The sequence below is a fragment of the Podarcis muralis genome, chromosome 2, assembly GCF_964188315.1.
Source record: "Podarcis muralis chromosome 2, rPodMur119.hap1.1, whole genome shotgun sequence".
NCBI lineage: Eukaryota > Metazoa > Chordata > Lepidosauria > Squamata > Lacertidae > Podarcis > Podarcis muralis.
The window spans coordinates 35,681,656-35,700,098 of record NC_135656.1 but is presented as its reverse complement, the minus strand read 5'-3'; the positions used below and the strand labels follow the sequence as shown (position 1 = coordinate 35,700,098).

Here is an 18,443-nt window from a genome sequence, read left to right as displayed (position 1 = left end):
TGATGCAGCTTAGGTGGTGAGAGGGAGGGGTTCTTAACTCCTTTCCACATTTGCTGTTTCCACTGCTGTAAATCGACCAAAGTGCTTTCTCGTTTAGGAGAGACTTGTCTCTCCTGTGTCACCTCTTTGCTTCCACTGGAAATGGTTCCCCTTCATTTAAAGGAGCTGTTAGGATGCCATGACGCTCACACTGCCTCTAAATATGAAAATTCAGTTAGCTATCATGGCGCAATGGTCGGTGTCTGTCTGTAGGAGAACTGCTGTTTTTAAGTAGTTGTTGCTAAATATGGTCAACTATGTTAAGTGGGGGGACGCGGGTGGCGCAGTGGGTTAAACCACAGAGCCTAGGGCTTGCCAATCAGAAGGTTGGTGGTTCAAATCCCCGTGATGGTGTGAGCTCCCATTGCTCGGTTCCTGCTCCTGCCAACCTAGCAGTTCGAAAGCACGTCAAAGTGCAAGTAGATAAATATGGTAGGTACCGCTCTGGCAGGAAGGTAAACGGTGTTTCCGTGTCTGCTCTGGTTTGCCAGAAGCGGCTTAGTCATGCTGGCCACATGACCCGGAAGCTGTACGCCGGCTCCCTCGGCCAGTAAAGCGAGATGAGCGCCGCAACCCCAGAGTCGGTCACAACTGGACCTAATGGTCAGGGGTGCCTTTACCTTTACCTATGTTAAGTGGGAAGAAATTAAAGGAAGAAATAGACTGCAATTTATTGGTGGCACTTGTTAGGGCGGCAAACAGGATGGCATCAGAGTAAGGAGAGTCTAGTGAATATTATAATTTTATTTGGCTGCTTGGACAGCAATGCTTTCTGTCACGGCACTAGGACATTGAGCATCTCTGTTCAGTCAGTGGCCTCCTGCTTAACCATGTGCTCTCTGCCAGAGCAACAGTGGACATTGTCATTCATACTCGTAGGGAGGGCACACACAGGGGAGAGAAGAGTGTGACAAAGGGTGGGGGAACCCCCAAGAGAGCCTGTCCAACTGTAACACAACAGCCCTGCAGTGCTGTCAGTGGGTCCTGTTCTCTGGTAGTTGCTGCCACCACCCTCTCACTTATTCTTGCAGCCTAGATGGAAGAGGACCTGGGATGCACCAAAGCAGTAACTTTTTTTAAAGGCTCCAAACCATTGCACCCAGCACTCCTCGGTCCAACCTGCTCACAAACTTCTGGGGGAAAGCAGGGCTAGATTCCAGCTGCCTTATCCTAGTCCAAGATCAAAGCAACTAGCTCGTTTCCCTGGCAAAGCCTTCTAAACTTCCTAAAACCCAGGAACTCTGAGCCCAATGTGCCCTGCATTTTTCCATACAGTTCTCTTATAAGTGAGAAAACCTGAAAATATTTTGATTGAAGTACGGGGTAAAAGCAGTGGGTCCCCACTTGGTGCCCTCCAGACATTTTTGAATGGCAACTCCTCTTGGTCCCAACCAGTCTGGTCAAATGTTGGGGGTGATGGGCATTGTAGTCCAGTATCTGGAGGGCTTCACAGGTTATGGCTGCAATCAGAAGTATGTCGAGATAGGTTCAAGCTCACCAACTAGTGTCCCCCAAAGTTTACCTTTTGTTCCTGGGCTCTTGTCAGCAGCAGATATAAATAAGCTCTATGGTGCCTGTTCCAGAGAGTGTAATGCTTCTTTATTAATGGCTGCATGATGTTCATTCAGCTATTGTAACAGTGGGGTTTCTTGGACAAGAATACAGACAGATGTACTTAATCTCCGTAAAGATCCTTAAGTAGGCCAGCGCACATGTCAGAACCACCACATGGATGCTGCCAAAAATATGGTCATCTTGTGGCAAGTGATTACTGGCTGTAATGAGTGCTATATGGATCTGTGCGACCACAATACGAGTCTCCTTGCTACTATTCCATGTTTTTGATAGTTGCTGGCAAGGCTAATGGAGATACACAAACTACTCCTGGGATGGTGGTGATTTTACATTTCTTTCCTGCCCTTGCTCCAAAAGGTAGCAAATAACAAAGCAGCAAAACAATGCATCAGCAAATAAAATATAAGCACTTGAACTTCAGGAATATCTAAAAAGATTAAAATCATCTGAGAATTGTCGCGTATCCTCACAGCTTATAATGTCAAGGCTGCAAGGAATACGGTCTTTCAGCCATCAAATGGCTTGGTGAACAGAGATGTTTTAAAATTCCTCCTGAATGTTAATGATGGGGACAGAAGCAGCTCACCCGGGGGGAGGGGAGCATTCCACATATGGGGTGCCACCCCTGAAAAGGCCCTATCGTGCCAACTGTTCTGCCTTCAGCTGTATATAGCAGTGTTGCATAGGCATAATGCCAACGTTTTGGAAGTTAGACTTTTTGTATAGTTGGAGGGGGACAGTCCTGACGACCCGAGTCAGCCCTGTGTAGTAAAGTGACTGGCGGGAACTTTCTTGAATATATATATATATATATATTTTAAAAAAGAAGGATGCAGAGTTCTAGCAGCACCACACAAAATCTGATCAGAGGGAAATTTTAAAGACTATCGATTTCAACCTTGCTGCTCTGTTGCAGCTTCAGTTCACTGACTGAGGTTTGGATATGGGTAGTTCTTGACAGATGGTGTGCTCTATAGATACCTGGTCAGTTCTTTTAACATGAAATAGGGCTGTATATTTTCTGCAGAGTAGGTTTGGGTAAAAATGGCAGAAATTTTACGAGTGAGAAGAAAAAGTGGTAGGTGGACTTGACTGTAATTAAATCTCAGCCCAGGACTGAAAATTACTTGTGTGGAATACCTACTGGCTGTATGCGTTCAGAAATTGTAAACGGGCTTGAATTTATAGTAATGCAGTAGATTTCTCAAGAGATACGTTTTCCCCCTACTCCATTTTGCACTGGCGCCCATGGAAGGAGGCAGTCAGCTACTTCTGGTAAATGCATAGGCTTATTCTGTCCCAGCAGATGAGCTGCTTACTGTGGAGAAAAGGAAGTGCTGCTTGGATTTATTGACCATTCATACTAAATACTTCTTCAAATAAGCCTCCAGATACGTGGAGCTTCCTGCTGTGATTTTCCTGTGCTGGAGTTTTTTTCCTGGAAATTCCCAAACACACTCCTGGCCTTGCTGGTTCCTTTATGAAACGTAGGAGCCCTTTTTTGGCCCCATGTGCAGGAAAATAGGGAGGGGGGGGATACTGATAATCTGATCAGGAGGTGGAACAGTTTGAAGGTATGGCAGGATTCAGGTGGGAAAAGACACTTTGACTCTCTGTTTAAATATGATTATATTGCCCACTTCTGTGTGTCAGTGTGGCAGAGGAGAAAGTGTGAGTTAGGATTAAGAGAAACACACCCTTCCATAAGGTTCCTTATAATCATCTAGCCTTGAGTGCTATACAGTACTTACTGTTCAATGGAAGCCTACCCCTCAACCTGAAAACGTTTCAGTGGTTCCCAAGCCTTTTCCATTTGAAAATTGTTGAGGGTCTAGGTGGACCATTTACAGTGGTGCCTTGCAAGACGAAATTAATTCGTTCCGCGAGTTTTGTCGTCTTGCGATTTTTTTCGTCTTGCGAAGCACGGTGTCGGGAAAGTTTTGGAAAAGCTTCAAAAATCACCAAAGTCTTTAAAAACCTCAAAAAAGGCTACCACACCTATGAGTTGCTCCTCGAAGTCAAGTCGCAACTGTATTAACGGTGTTAAGAAAAAGGAAACAAACTTGCAAGACGCTTCCGTCTTGCGAAGCAAGCCCATAGGGAAAATCGTCTTGCGAAGCAGCTCAAAAAACAAAAAACCCTTTCGTCTAGCGAGTTTTTTGTCTTGCGAGGCATTCGTCTTGCGAGGTACCACTGTAATGATATTTCTTCCTGTTGTAGCGATTGTAGTGTGCAGTGCTAGGTGCTGTGTGATTTTAAACTTCATTTTTGTTGCTGCTTTTCTTTCTTATACAGGGTGAGTCCTTTAAAAGAGGCCCCGTGGATACAGAGTACACATGTTCCATGGGGCCTCTCTTAAAAGACTCACCCAGTATATTGCAGTTTATTGTACTGAAATTTTAATTCCATAGAATTCAAGCTGTAGTACAATAAAATGCAATATAATAAATAGAACACAATAAAAGCTCGTATGAATATTTAATGCAATAAATGTGCCATCTTCAAACAGATTCCCCCCCCCACTGCAGACTACCTGAATGTGGCCTGCAGATCACATTTTGGAACCCCTTGGCGTGAATGATTCACAAGCCTGTGTGCAGCTTTTTATTTCTAACCAATTTAATACAATTGACATAATCAAGTGGTAAAACTCTTCCTGGATTAGGCCATTTCAGGCTCTAGTGGTTTGGAACTGGGTGGAGTTTTGTATGTTTAAATGTGCCCTTACGGGAAGAAACCCACTTGTAAACTAGAGTATTGGAGAGACGGTTTAGAGGAGGTGTTTAAAAGAAAGAAAGCATTTAAGCATGCATCGAAATAGAAAAATATACATAGTAAGAATTATGCCGACCAATGCTCACTGTATTGTGAACACATAAGATGAAGAGTAGGGAACCTTTGGTCTGCCAGATATTGCTGAACTATAATTCCCATCAAGCCTGGCAGCAAGCATGGCCAATGGGCCAGGGATGGTGGGAGCTGTAGTCCAGCAACATCTGGAGAGCCAGTGGTTTCCCAAACCTGCATTAGGTGCATCATTGCTTTACACTATTTAGCACATTTCATTTCCCGCTTTCCAATGTGAGGCTCCAGACTTGGGCTGGCTTAGCTTCAGTAAAACGGCTGTATCACTTCTCCCTTAGAATAAGGGAATGTGCATGATCTGGTACACTTTTATGTGGCTATAAATCATGAATATGAATGGAAACTCGCTTGTGTTAAACTGAGACCTGGCTTATTAGAACCTCAAGCATATTGTGAAATACCTATTAATTTCCTTACAATAACGCTTGAGGAATATTTTAGTTAAAACACCTATTACAATATATCATAAACTAATTCCGGCTGAAGCAGAAATTGCTGACCTTGTCTAGGCCTTCCGGGTTTTTCATTAAATCTGATTAGTTAACTAGATCATGTCCAGCAGAGGTTTCACATTAGATGGACCATTGGGCCTGGCTGACCAGGACTGTTCTGTTCCATGCACAGGTAAACAAATCTCCAAACTGAGAAACAGACAAGACATTTCCCCCCTAACCCCACCCCCAAAGTTGCATCATACGTATCTTCTTCAGCTTCTCTAGATATTATCCAGTAAGACCGGTCGAGAGCAGTAAGGGGCTCATGGGAAAGGAGGATTTCTGCACTTAAGTGGATTATCTGAACTGCAAGCAGCACAAGGGCTGTCTGTTTCCCTTGTTGATGTACAAATGGCTCCAGGATAAATGCTGCCTACTGCTTACCGGGTCACAAGCCCTTCCCTTTCTGTAAGCATCTGTATAAAACGTTTCTATCTTAAATTAAAAACAAAACAAAACAATAAACCAGGGCAAAAGTAGGCAGCTAATTAGCCTGCTGTTCTATCCAGGGCACAGCTGAGATTTTTTTCCTAGGCTTTCCACCTTCTGGGCCTTCAACACGATGTTAAACCCACAAAACAAGCGTCATTGGGACATAGCTGTCAATTTACAGATTTGAAAATAAGGGACCAGCAGCCAAAATAAGGGATTTTAGTCAACCAGCTGAAATACGAAGTTAAAAGGGACCAGATAATTTTGGAGAGCAGCGCCGGTTTTTAGCCCTTCGTTTCCAGAGGTTGCTGTTCAAGACACCAGCCGATGAAACACTGCAATTAAATAAGTACAAGCAGCAACCACTTTTCGCGCAAAGCAAAGTCCAAGCTACGAAGATGCTGCTGCAGTTCTGTATCTTTTCTCTCATGCTCCATCTGCAGCTCTCAATTCCATCAGGTGGGGCGGGAGGAAGGGGGAGGGATAGCGCCCGAAGTAAACCCACAGATCAGACCATCTATGCTAGTCTACCACTACAAATCTATGGGAGAAGCGCTTGCGGTCCTTCTCTTGTAGCCCTTGAAACACCTGCCCATGCCTCCTCCTCCTCTCTCTGAAATGCTTTCTCTATGGTTGCCCTCACTCTCCTCTCAAGGCTCCTCAGCCGTGCCAGGCTGCCCAGCTCATTCGGGTCCTTCGGTGGCACAGCCGCAGTACGGCCTAGCGGGAGTGGCGGTGAAGGGCAGAGGGGAGGCCCCAGGCAGAGATGCTCAGTTTGGCGGCCGCGAGGAGGATGGTGGCAGAAGGGCCCGAGGCTCCCTCCAGTCCCGGGGGAAGGGGCTCCCGGGGGCTGAGGCTGGTGAGAGGAGGCTGGACTGGGGGCGGGGCGGGCAGCCAAGAAACACAGTTGGAGCCTCCCTCCTCCCTGGCCAGCAGGGAGGGAGGGAGAGGAGCTGCTTCCTTTGAAACCCGGGAAATTTAAGGGACATTCATCAATAAGGGACAGCAGCGGGACATGGCCCTGGGATAAGGGACTGTCCCTCCAAATAGGGATGCTTGACAGCTATGCATTGGGAGCATAATTAGGATTGAACGGTGTGCAAGCTTATATATTTCTCCTTCACCCCCGGTTGCTCTGGGTTTGGCTTCTCTCACACACATCGGACAGCTTCATGCTTGTATTTGCAGGTGTTGGCATCTACATTATAGAAACCTTGGTCATGTTCCATGTAAACCACTTAGAGAGGTTATGGATGATTAAGCAGTATATAAACCTTGTTGAATAAACTAATTAACTAACCAACCAACCTTGTCCCCATTTTCTTTGTGACCTCGGAAGTTGCAGATTTCTTGAGGAGGACTGCATTTCCTACAATAATTTAACTCTCTTTAATGAGGTTTTAGTCCTCTTGGGGCAGGTGTCTGTTAAACAGCTGTAATTTGGTTCTTATTTCTTGAGGTAGAGGTTTCCCTCTCCTTCAAGCCTTTCTATAATATAATATAATATAATATAATATAATATAATATAATATAATATAATATAATATAATATAAATTATAATATAATATAATATGTATGTCTTTTAGGACCAAGACCTTTGGAAGTGGAGACGGGGGGGAAATGCTGTTTTAGTAGTGGCATTTCACATAGGTTGGGTGACAAACAGAAATGCTAAACATCTCTTACTACTCTAATCAAAATCTGATTAGACCAAAAGCCTTGCTTTTAATCAGCGATTAATGTATTAAGACTTCCAGCCATACTTTCACAGATGGGCAGTGATGGGTGGGTGGGCAGCTAATGTTGGCTTCGGAGTATAGCTACTAGGGCACACAAATTGTCTTCCTCTATCTTTTATGTAACCCTGAAGAGGGGAGGGAACTCTCAAATGCACACATTGATCCAGAGCTTTATCTGTGTTTAGTTGCTGGTGTCCAAATGATTATGCAGCAAGTGAAGTAGAAGGCGCTATATGCCTCAAAGAGATTTCCTCTCTCCAGTCAGTGAATATCTAGTCAGTTTTATAGATCCTTCACTGACTACGAGCCAAACAAAGAAACAAGTCTCAGCAATACCCTTTTCATTTTTAGAATGAGGTTTTTCCAGCTTATCTGTTCTGCTGTGCTATTTTTTAAAAAAATCTTTGAGGAAGAACTGTGATGATTATAGAGCCACAATTGCATATCTGAGGTTTGAAGGCTGAGTGTACTTTGAATTTTCTGCCGTTACAAAGCATGCAAATTTTGTTCCTTATAAAATCGATATGGAGGATCTCTCTGTATAAGCAAATAAAATTGTTTCAGAAATGTTAGTTTAAAAAATGGCTGGGTTTGCAGCAAGTTAAAAATTGTGGCGTGAAGAGTAGGTGGTTTTTGTTGCCAGCATCTCTCCCCTTACCAAACACATACCTTAAAAGTTGCCATGTTGGAGGCTGAAATTGTTGTTGTTTTTAACAATCAGATATCCCAATAGAGGATCCATTTCATTGGTCTGGTGCCAATCCATTGTGTGGTTTTTAAAGTCAGCTTTAAAAGTGGCCATTTTAGTCGATGGGCAGCTTAATGCAGCTATGCATGCCAGTGAAGGAAAATGAGGACTTGGAGAAGACCTGGAAACGATGTGTGACTTCTACCACACAGTTTAAAATGGTGAATATGCCACTACTTGACAAGCAAGTAGAAGGCTAGTTGGAAGTAGTGGTGGTAGCTGCCACCATATCTGGATGGTGTGTGGGTGGGTAGGTAGGTAGGTAGATCATTATGTGTGTATATGTATATATTGTTGGTGTCCATAGAGTGAAGGGGAATGGGGACTGTGGTATCTTTAGGATATACAGTTTAATTTACAGACATATACAACCTGAGCATAGGATGGAAAGGCTCACAGCATCCCCACATGAACACACCCATTAGCTTTCTGGGTTTCCCCAAAACCATAGCTTTGGATTCAGCACAGAGCAAGACTCATCCGGCCAGGTAAGGTGGGAAAAGGCCCACTCTCCTCTTCCTGGAAGCATCTCCACTTTTTGTTGCTATGGTAACATGGCTCACTCTTAAAGATGCTGATGACAGTACTTAACTGGCCAGCTAAGACCATTAGTTTACAGAGAGATTGGTTTGGCCAGTTCAGCACATTTCCTCTTTTGGGTTCTAATCCAGGCATAGGCAAAACTCCGGCCCTCCAGATGTTTGGGACTATACTTCCCATCATCCCTGACCACTGGTCCTGTTAGCTAGGGATGATGGGAATTGTAGTCCCAAACATCTGAAGAGCCGGAGTTTACCTATGCTTATAATCTCATGGTTACAGAATCACATGCATGGAAGCAACCCACCAGTATTTTTCAGAGCAACCCTTCAAGCCTCAGTATGCAAGGCAGTGTTTTTGAGTTTGGTTGAGTAGCAGTCAGTGATGGTGTGCAATTCCTTGACATTAAGAATGCATATTTTGGCTTCAGTTGTATTCTGTGGCTTGGCTTACTTCCCTGAGTGAGCTGCTCGCTTGTGTTTTGAGATCTTTGTTATAGACTGAGGTTAAGAGCTTCTAAAATCATAATCATAAATACCACCCCAGGGGCATTTTTTCCTAATCTGTAACATGAGTAAATGCTTTTTTTGTAATGCATGTTAAGTGTTCTATCAGCTACATATACGTGATCTGATATGTGTTCTGCAGCTTGGCTCACCTGTTTGAGTTATAGGATCTGCAAGTGATTCCAGCTTTTCCCCTATGCTTCTGACACAGTTATATTGCATTAGGTTGATCAGTGGTTTCCTGATGAGGTGTGCGGATGGCTTTGCCAGGTGGTGGGGGGCTTAGAAGTATATGAAGTGGCTGTACACCTTTGATGAATAGAGTGTTTTCTGCATATATAGCAAGTCATTAGGAAAGGTGCATCTGTTATTAATCTGGACACTTGCTATGCTTGTTGCTGTGGTGATCGAGTATGCATGCAACCAGCGGAAATTTATTAGCTTTGTATGTAACAAGTGATTTTTAAGCCTTACAGTGGTACCTCGGGTTAAGTACTTCATTCGTTCCGGAGATCCGTACTTAACCTGAAACTGTTCTTAACCTGAAGCACCACTTTAGCTAATGGGGCCTCCTGCTGCTGCTGCCACGCCGCCGGAGCACAGTTTCTGTTCTTATCCTGAAGCAAAGTTCTTAACCTGAAGCACTATTTCTGGATTAGCGGAGTGTGTAACCTGAAGCGTATGTAACCTGAAGCGTATGTAACCCGAGGTACCACTGTATTTATTGAACTTCTGGTTGGTCTGTATGGGAGCAATGGTAAACACATTCCAACTAGCAGGTTTGATATAGGAAGTAGTGAGATACTATAGGAAGCATTTTGAACCCGTTAAAGTGCAGTACACTTTCTCATCCTCATCTCACAAAAATCAGAAAGATCTGTTTTAAGCGACAAGTCTTTTAAATATGCTCATGCACCCAAAGTATGAAAGCTCTACTAAAACTTAAGGAGTCTTCTTCTATTTATTTAGGGTGGAATTTAATGTAGCTCTGAGCTTCTTGTCCCATCAGCACAAGGATAAATCCTTGTGAAACAGAATGTTCTCCCCTAACCTCCTCCCAGTGCCTCCATTAAATTGGTTCTAAAGGTCCCCCCAACCACCTGGAGCAGCTTTGAAGAGGGTGCAAAGGGTGGAAAGTCCCAGAGCACAAGCAGAAATCCTTGCACTGGCAGAATGTGATGGTTCATTTATTTATTCAAATATTTATAAATCTGCGCTTTCATAAGGGCATAATGCAGCAGTATGTAGCAATACAGGATTACAATAGAACCAGTAAAGGCATCAGGAAAAACACAAATAAAACATCCGTAAATACTGGTTGATTTGAAAGGAAACAAATACGTATTGCAAAGGCCTGGATAAACAATGGTACCGTATTTTTGCTCCATAACACGCACATAGTTTTTAGAGGAGGAAAATCCGTAGGCATGCCACCCGTAGGCATTCCCTCCATAACACGCACAGACATTTCCCCTTACTTTTTAGGAGGAAAAAAGTGAGTGTTATGGTGCAAAAAATACGGTAATTTTCAGAAGACACCTAAAACTGGGATCTCAGGGTCATGAGTTTAAGCTTAATGTTGGGCAAAAATATTCCTGCATTGCAAGGGGTTGGACTAGATGGCCCTTGTGGTCCCTTCTAACTCCAATTCCAAGACAAGGAGGATTCCTGCTTACCCTCCAAAGTGAACCTAACACCAGGATTCCCCACCCACCAAAGCTGCAGAGAAAGTAGAGTGATGTCGAAAGGGAAAGGGTGGATATGTGCAGCTTAGGCTCTAATCACAACAGGTTGGACTGTAGAATATCTTTACTGCTTACACAGAAGTGATATTAGCCAAAAACTGGAAATTGCAAGAGATACCAACAATAGAAGAATGGCAGATGAAGATGTTGGACTTTTTGGAGCTGGCCGACCTGACTGGAAGAATCCGCAACCAGAAGGAAGAGGAGATACAAGAGGGTTGGAAGAAATTTAAAGAATATTTAGCTAAATATTGTAATGTAAGATAAATAGAAAATTCTGGAAATTAACAAATAGGCTTAGGGGTAGAATAAGAATATGTGGTACTAAATATTAATGATTAGAATGATAATAAAGGAGAAGAGGTTAGTTAATGAAAGGAGTTAATATTATTAGAAATATGAAATTGGAGATCTGTTATACAGGTGATATAATGAAATTCAGATAGAGGGGATTTGAGGAAGTCAGTTACCAATGTTAAGAGATTTAGGTATTTGAAGTAATAATTTTCTTATGTGTTTAGTTTATTTTCTTTGATATGCTTTTTTCTGTGTGAAAAATCTGGAAAATCAATTTTAAAAAATTAGAAGAAGAAAAAAGAGAAATTAGAATGATGATGAAAGGGAAAGGGTGGATATATGCAGCTTAGGCTCTAATCACAATCGGTTGGACTGTAGAATATCTTTACTTATCACAGAAGTGATATTAAGGTGCTATGCCATGTTCTCTCCAGGCTTGTCCACCTTGATTCTAGGATGATGCAAACTTTGGTGGGTTCTGTCTTGCTAATAACTATCTGTACACCAGGGTAATGAAGAGTAGTCTCTCTGGAGAGGTCTTTGTAATTAAAGCAGCCAGTTGTGACACCTGAGATTAATTTTGGGAAGATAAAGCTATGGCTCACTATCTGTAAGGCACACAGCTGTGTGGGGTCTGACCAGTTGTTTTCTAAAAGCGTAGTTCTGCTGTTCCTGCCTGACACTTGGTTGTTGCTGTGCGTTTTTGTCACTGGGAAACAACAAGCAGCTTGCTAGGCTGTCAGGGAGCATAGGTGAATTTCGTTCTTCTGGTGGTTGTGTTCACATAACAGATAGGCAGCTGAGGGGAGGCTCAGACTGGGGACTGCGTACTTCACAGCTGAGTCTCTTAGCCTTGGTTATGGGAGTGTGTGCTACACTCTCTTGCATATTCAGCACTGAAAAGCAAACTTGAACTCAGAGCCATTTGGCCATTATGCTCCCTCCCTTTTTTTGTGGATGGGTTGCTTTGCTGCAAAATATCAAATAAGATCTCTTTAGCACCTCATAATGGATTCTTTGGAGACCAGGATCTAAAGCTACATGTGCAGGGTGAGGTAATACAGTGGTACCTTGGGTTACATATGCTTCAGGTTACATATGCTTCAGGTTACAGACTCCGCTAACCCAGAAATAGTGCTTCAGGTTAAGAACTTTGCTTCAGGATGAGAACAGAAATCTGGCTCCGGCGGCGCGGGAGGCCCCATTAGCTAAAGTGGTGCTTCAGGTTAAGAACAGTTTCAGGTTAAGTACGGACCTCCGGAACGAATTAAGTACTTAACCCGAGGTACCACTGTATGTGTAGACAAGATGAACTGGAAGCTCATAGAGGGGCAAGAGGAGGGATTTTTGATAAGCACTGTACAGGTCTAAGGTTGTGCATGGAATTCCCGGACATACCCGGAATACTGCAGTTGGAAGCAGTGTCTGGGTGGAAATTGGCAAAAAAATGTATGGCAAAAACGCTCAACAACATTTGTGTCTGGATTTTCACTTTCTGGAATATGGCAACCTTATATGCACAGCCCTGCAGCCCTTGCCAGGTTCAGCTTTCTTGTGCACAACTGAATCCTGACCTCCCATTGCATCTGGTCACCTAAATGTGTGGCTTGCTGTGATTCTGCATCTGTTTTTCGAAGGTTTTAACTATGCTCACTTTTAAATGAGGTCCTGCATCTCTCAGCTTCTTCTATGTTTCATTAGAAGGCTAGATTAACTCTCTGGTCAAACTGCATTCCTTTTCTCTTGCCCCTCAGTCATGTGCCTGCATTGGTTTTGGTGAGCTCCAGGGTTCTTTCAAATGTCTGTCTGTCTGCCTCTCTCCCCCCCAACTCTTGTTTCCCTATAAATTATGTACATGGAAAAAATGGGGCCAGAAAGCAGCAGGCATCAATAATTGATTGCAGAACCTTCCTAAATGATGAGCTGCATCTTGGCGTCTGTAGCGGTGCCTGGTGTTCTTCTTGTTTGGAAACAATTGTATTGGGGGGGGGGTTGCTGACAAATATACAGTATTGATGTTTGTAAGGGGATGCTGCAGGTTTTTCAGTAGATGTTTTATAAAAGAGAGCTTTGTTTCATTTTGAACTGTTGCCTTTAAATTTTTATTTCTTTTAAAACATTCTGCACTGCCTTTCATACACCATGAAAAGGAAGTGTACCAAAAAAAAAGGATAAAACATACAGTGGTACCTCAGGTTACATACATTTCAGGTTATGTACGCTTCAGGTTACAGACTCCGCTAATCCAGAAATAGTACCTCGGGTTAAGAACTTTGCTTCAGGATGAGAACAGAAATCGTGCTCCGGCGGCAGCAGGAGGCCCCATTAGCTAAAGTGGTGCTTCAGGTTAAGAACAGTTTCAGGTTAAGAATGGACCTCTGGAATGAATTAAGTACTTAACCCGAGGTACCACTGTATTGTAAATGTTGAGGTTCTGTCTGGAAAATAGTAGTAGATGAAGATTAATCATGCTAGCTAGAGCATTCATCAGACTGGTTCAATATGTGCAAAGCCATGTACAAAATATTATGAGAACTGAAAAGAAAGTTTGGTTTTCTAGAGTCTCTGACCTGGTTTAAGATCCATCTTTGTGATATTGACTCATTGTGCAGGCTTGTTACCCAAGCTGAAGTTTCTTTATATAAGGCATAGTAACCCACCAAAAAGAGTTATTGCGAGGCCAAACATAATAGTCTATAAAGTCACCTTGAAAGTTTTACGGGTGAAAGGGTGGGCTATCAATATTTTTAAAATAAAATAATGTCCCTCACCAGATTAAAATGTGCTTCGGAAGCAATCACTAGAGTAATTGTCGTTACACATTTCTGTAACCTATGGACTGATGATTCAGCTGACTTTTGTATACCTACCACCAATCTTCACCTCAAGGTGAGGACAGCAGAGGAGTGAAGAGAGCACGTTTTGAATTAACTGTTGCAGCGTGCGGCTTTTAATAACGGCCCTCAACCCATCCAACTGGAAAATAGCTTGTGAAATAGAAATGTTTATATACTCCTTAAAGATGAGTGTGTAGTTCTTACTTCTATGGCCTGTTCTATAAAAGCATTACTATGGCAGTAGCGGTGATGTGGCTTTGCTCGTTTGGATCAGAAGACGGGCAAAACTTGAATAATTTGCAGTTTCAGGAGAGTAGCCATGTAAAAGTTTGTAATGGCAAGGTATGCTCTGTGTAATACCTTCAAGGTTAACCAAGCTGTTGTGGAAAGGACAACAAATGAAACCGCTCTGCCGGGGGAAAGCTCTTATCCTCGTTTTCTTTAAAAGCAAAGGCCTATCTATTACCACTAGCATGGTAATACTAGATTGTTAAAAGTGCATTTGACCTTTTTGCTAAATCCCGTAGTTGGGATAAAAGTGCATTAGAGGGGGCATGGGTAGTGTATGTACACACATTGCAAGCCTGCTTTGAGTGGTTCTATTCTAAGATGTTCAAACAAACAGTCAATAAAAGATATGTGAAGGAAGCTGTATGTGAGCTGTAAAGAGAGAAGTTTGTTACCCTTTTGTTTAAATTCCAGACAGAGTTTTCCAAGTGTTGCCATATCCTATTATTTTTATGTGGCAGGGTAGTCTCCAATTCCACCGCCGTGGAAGTCGATCACAATCTGAGGAGGCTTTCAGAGCAATTGCAAGATTTCCATTTTTGCTCAAATGTTCTTTTTTTTTGGTGGTACCTCAGACTGCTTACACAGAGTTTGTCATATTCCTAAGTCCATTGATTTCAGTGGGTGTGCTCGTGACTGTGACTAACCATAAAGCTACTTTTTCAATATGGAACATAGTGCCTCAGTGCAGATGACCTCAAGGCTTTTTTTAACACTGGCTGGAAAATTTTCCATGGCTATATTTCTCTGCAGAAAACTTCAAACTTCTAGAAATGCATCATTGATGCATTTACTAACTTGTTTATATACCCTGCCCTCTATCACGTTGCGGGGTTCACAATTTGTGCAGGCGACACGACATCAGCAAAACCAAGAACGAGTAAAATGTTCTATAAAATATTCATCTTAAAGCTGTAACATTACGCTGCAAGATTAACAGTTCATACGTGCTTGAGGAACCAAGTACTAAAGTGGTACCAGAACAGAGCCAAAGTTGGTGCCAGCTGGACCTCAGAGTGGTCATACCACAGACAGGGTGCCACAACAGAGAGGGCCCTTCCTCTTCTGTTGCTATATACTCTGAGGTGTACCTAGGCTCCCTTGCGCCCTTGGCAAGGAGCTATATTGGTGCCCCACAATCCCTTGCACCCTTGACAAGGAGATACTGGCTGCTCAGAGGAGCAGCCCAGGATGTGTGCACATGGGTGGGCTGGTTCCTAGCCAGTCTGAGTCAGTGGATAGGAGTGGTTTTGCGTCCCCCCTCCCGGGTATGTACCATTTGCAGGAGCCAACCTGACCAACCCCTAGGTATGCCCCTGCAAGTAATGTTCCAAACGTAAAAATGGAAAGCGTAATGCTGGTGGTCAACAAAAGAGGTAAAAGACTGTCTCAAGGCAAATCTTTAAAAATGTAGTATAAACACCAACAGTTGGGAAACACTTGCCTGTGAGTGCTCCAATTGGAGAACAGCCTTTACCAAAGGTGTAACAGGCTTTGAAGACACTCGAACTCAGGACGCAAGGGAGAAATGTGCTAAGAGGAAGGCACGCTTGGCAAATCCACACCGTGATCAACTCCTACCCGGAAAGCAATGTCCCCACTGTGGAAAGACGTGTGGATCCAGAATTGGCCTCCACAGTCACTTATGGACTCATTGTTAAAACCGTGTGTATGGAAGACAATCTATGAGTGATCACCAAAGAAGAAGAAGCACGTAATGTACGACTCTCAAAGGTGAGATGCAGAGAAGGGCCTCTCCAGAAGAATTTAATGCTTAGGCAAGACAACAGAGGGAGAGGTACCTCCTTCAAACGTCTCTGTCTGAGGCTGTCTAGGGCTTTTAAAAGTTATTGCAGACATCTTGGAATTTGGACGGGAAATATATTGGCAGTCGGTGCGGTTCCTTTCGCAACCAGAGTCACGTAGCTCAAGCTAGCTGCTCCACTTGGCAAACTAGGAGCTGGTACTAGCTGCAGCATCTAAGTCATCTTGAAATGGCAGGCACTCAGAGCGCATTATAGCAATCCAGGTTTATCAGAGCATGGGTTACCATGGCAAGCCTACTTGTATACGGGAATGGCTGTAGCTGGTGAACCTACTGTCCAAAGACCAGCCAGGACTTCCAGGTATCTAAGAGTACTCCCATACATATTTGCTCCTTGGGTGGCTGGGGGAGTGTATCTCTGGTAGAGATGTCAAATAAATTCAGCACAGGTCTGTCCGTTTTGAATCCTATAAGAGAGAATAAAACCGATCACAGAGGTTTCCCTTTTGAATATGTACAGCTAACCTGAACAACGCTGCTAAACCCTACTGCGGGGAAATGTATGTGTTACTCTGGCAACAGACCTTGTGTTGTCCCTGCAAGTGTTGCAGTCTCCTTAAGTGATAGCCTTTGGACTGTTTCTCAGCATCATTATTATTCATGGTTTAGAATTGTGGGAGAGACTTAAGTGCACACCTGTGAAAAATGCTGTACTGAGATGGCAGAGTTAAGCAATACTGTAAAAATATGGTGTGGAATAGATAACTGCGCGTTTGCCAACCAATGACTTATAAAATGTAGTTATTAACAAATAATGTAAATTTAAGCCTAGTGGCTAAGTGGCTGAGCTACAAATCAGGAAGTCGACTTATTTATGTGAAGTTCAATACACACAACAATTAAAAGCGCTATAAAAGTGCCAGCTACCCCATTTTTCCTTTCCTTTTTCAGTTTGCAAATTTGGAAACTCTGCCAGGAAAAGTGGGTGTTGGAAGAGAAACATCATATGGCTTGGAGGCAGGCATACTGTACATTTGTAGGGGTAGCAGGCTATAAGGAGGGACGGGGAAATAAAATGTTTGCTACTGACTCACCTCTTCTGGTTTTGGAGTTTTGAATGAAACCAATAAATATCTCCACAACCATGAGGGCTAGGAGCTTACTGATATTTTAAAATTGAAGCATTCATTTCCACGAGTTATTCCACGATGCATTGTACTGATTGCGTCCATGTTGATAATTAGAACCTCTGTGGTAGTTCCCTTCCTTCATAGTATATTGAACTCCTAATTCTTACCAGCCTCTTTGTTTCCCTCTCTTTTTCAGGAAGCTACTTTGCCAGTCACTTCATCATGGGAGGTGAGAAGTTTGATTCTACACATCCCGAGGGCTACCTTTTTGGAGAAAACAGTGATCTCAACTTCCTTGGGAACAGGCCTGTAGCGGTAAGGAGGAAAAATAATAATCCCATTTTAATAAAGTTGGATTTGTAGCTGTGGGGGGTATGAGTGGACATGGAACAAATATTCCTTTTTAGGAGTTTTTGTTTCATTTTGCATGCATCCTCACTCTACCTACTTCGCAGGGTTGCTGTACGTATAAAATGGGAGGACTATGTACACCACTTTGAACTCTTCGGAGGAAAGGTGGGATATAAATATAATAATAAGTAAGATGTTATTTGCACTTAGTCTGATGGGAAGGCATTTTATGTTAGATCTGTTTCAGAATCCAATTCAAGATCCCTAAAAACACAGTAGGGTTCTTAACATGCCTAGATAGCTCTTAAAATCTAGCTGTGAATGTTCATTGGTTCTGAAGTGCTGTCCATTTGGTGACATGGGCAACCTAGATGCAAATTGGTGACTACTCAGAAATGCATGGTTTGCAATGATTCACATAATCAAGCGCTTCTCTGGGGGTACCAGGAGGCAGTATTGGGTGCTTTATCTAGAAGGCTGCCTGAAACATCCCTCAGCCACATGTTACCCTTTGTACAATATTCCCCTGAGACTCAGTTCAAAAGCAAATGTGGAATATCTAGTTAGCATGAACTGTGTAGGAGGGATGGTATGGCTGCAGGAAATGTTAATGCATTTTGTATCTTTTGAATTGTAATGTTTTTGTGGCGAATCTGCCTGAGATCTATAGATGAAGGGCAGTTACACATTTAGTAAATAAAAAGAATAAGAATAAGATTGCTTGTTGATGTGCGAGGGTTTGAGAGGATGTGTTTTTTCCCAATGATAAGGAGACGTGTGTCCTTCTTAGCACTGTAGAGTGCCCTTCCTTAAACAAACAACTCTTAAACAGAGAGCAAGTCCATGTTAGAATTTGCAGGAATCCAGTGTGTGCAATACTGAATAAACATTGCAAATAATAAAAAAAGTGTATAGACTTTGTGTGTTTATGTATGGCACGAAGTGCTTTTACAGATAATTGAGGAGCAAGTGCCATTATTTGGTTTAATTAACTTTGTGATTCGTGTGTCCAAGAACGGCGTGTCTGAGGAGTGTACAAGCATCTCTCGTGGATTAGAGTTGCTGGATGATCCGCCTATATCTCGTCACCT

At 42.9% G+C, this 18,443-nt stretch overlaps 1 protein-coding gene across 6 annotated transcripts in view; it reads left to right on the top strand.

The window, feature by feature from the left end:
- Nucleotides 1-18,443, top strand: part of RNF157 (ring finger protein 157) — a 71,838-nt gene that overhangs the window by 7,737 nt on the left and 45,658 nt on the right. For all 6 annotated transcript variants that reach the window (XM_077924234.1, XM_077924233.1, XM_028716992.2 and 3 more), the window contains exon 2: nt 17,198-17,316. In XM_077924234.1, the coding sequence (XP_077780360.1) occupies nt 17,198-17,316 (119 nt within the window). The remainder of the gene's footprint in view (nt 1-17,197; nt 17,317-18,443) is intronic.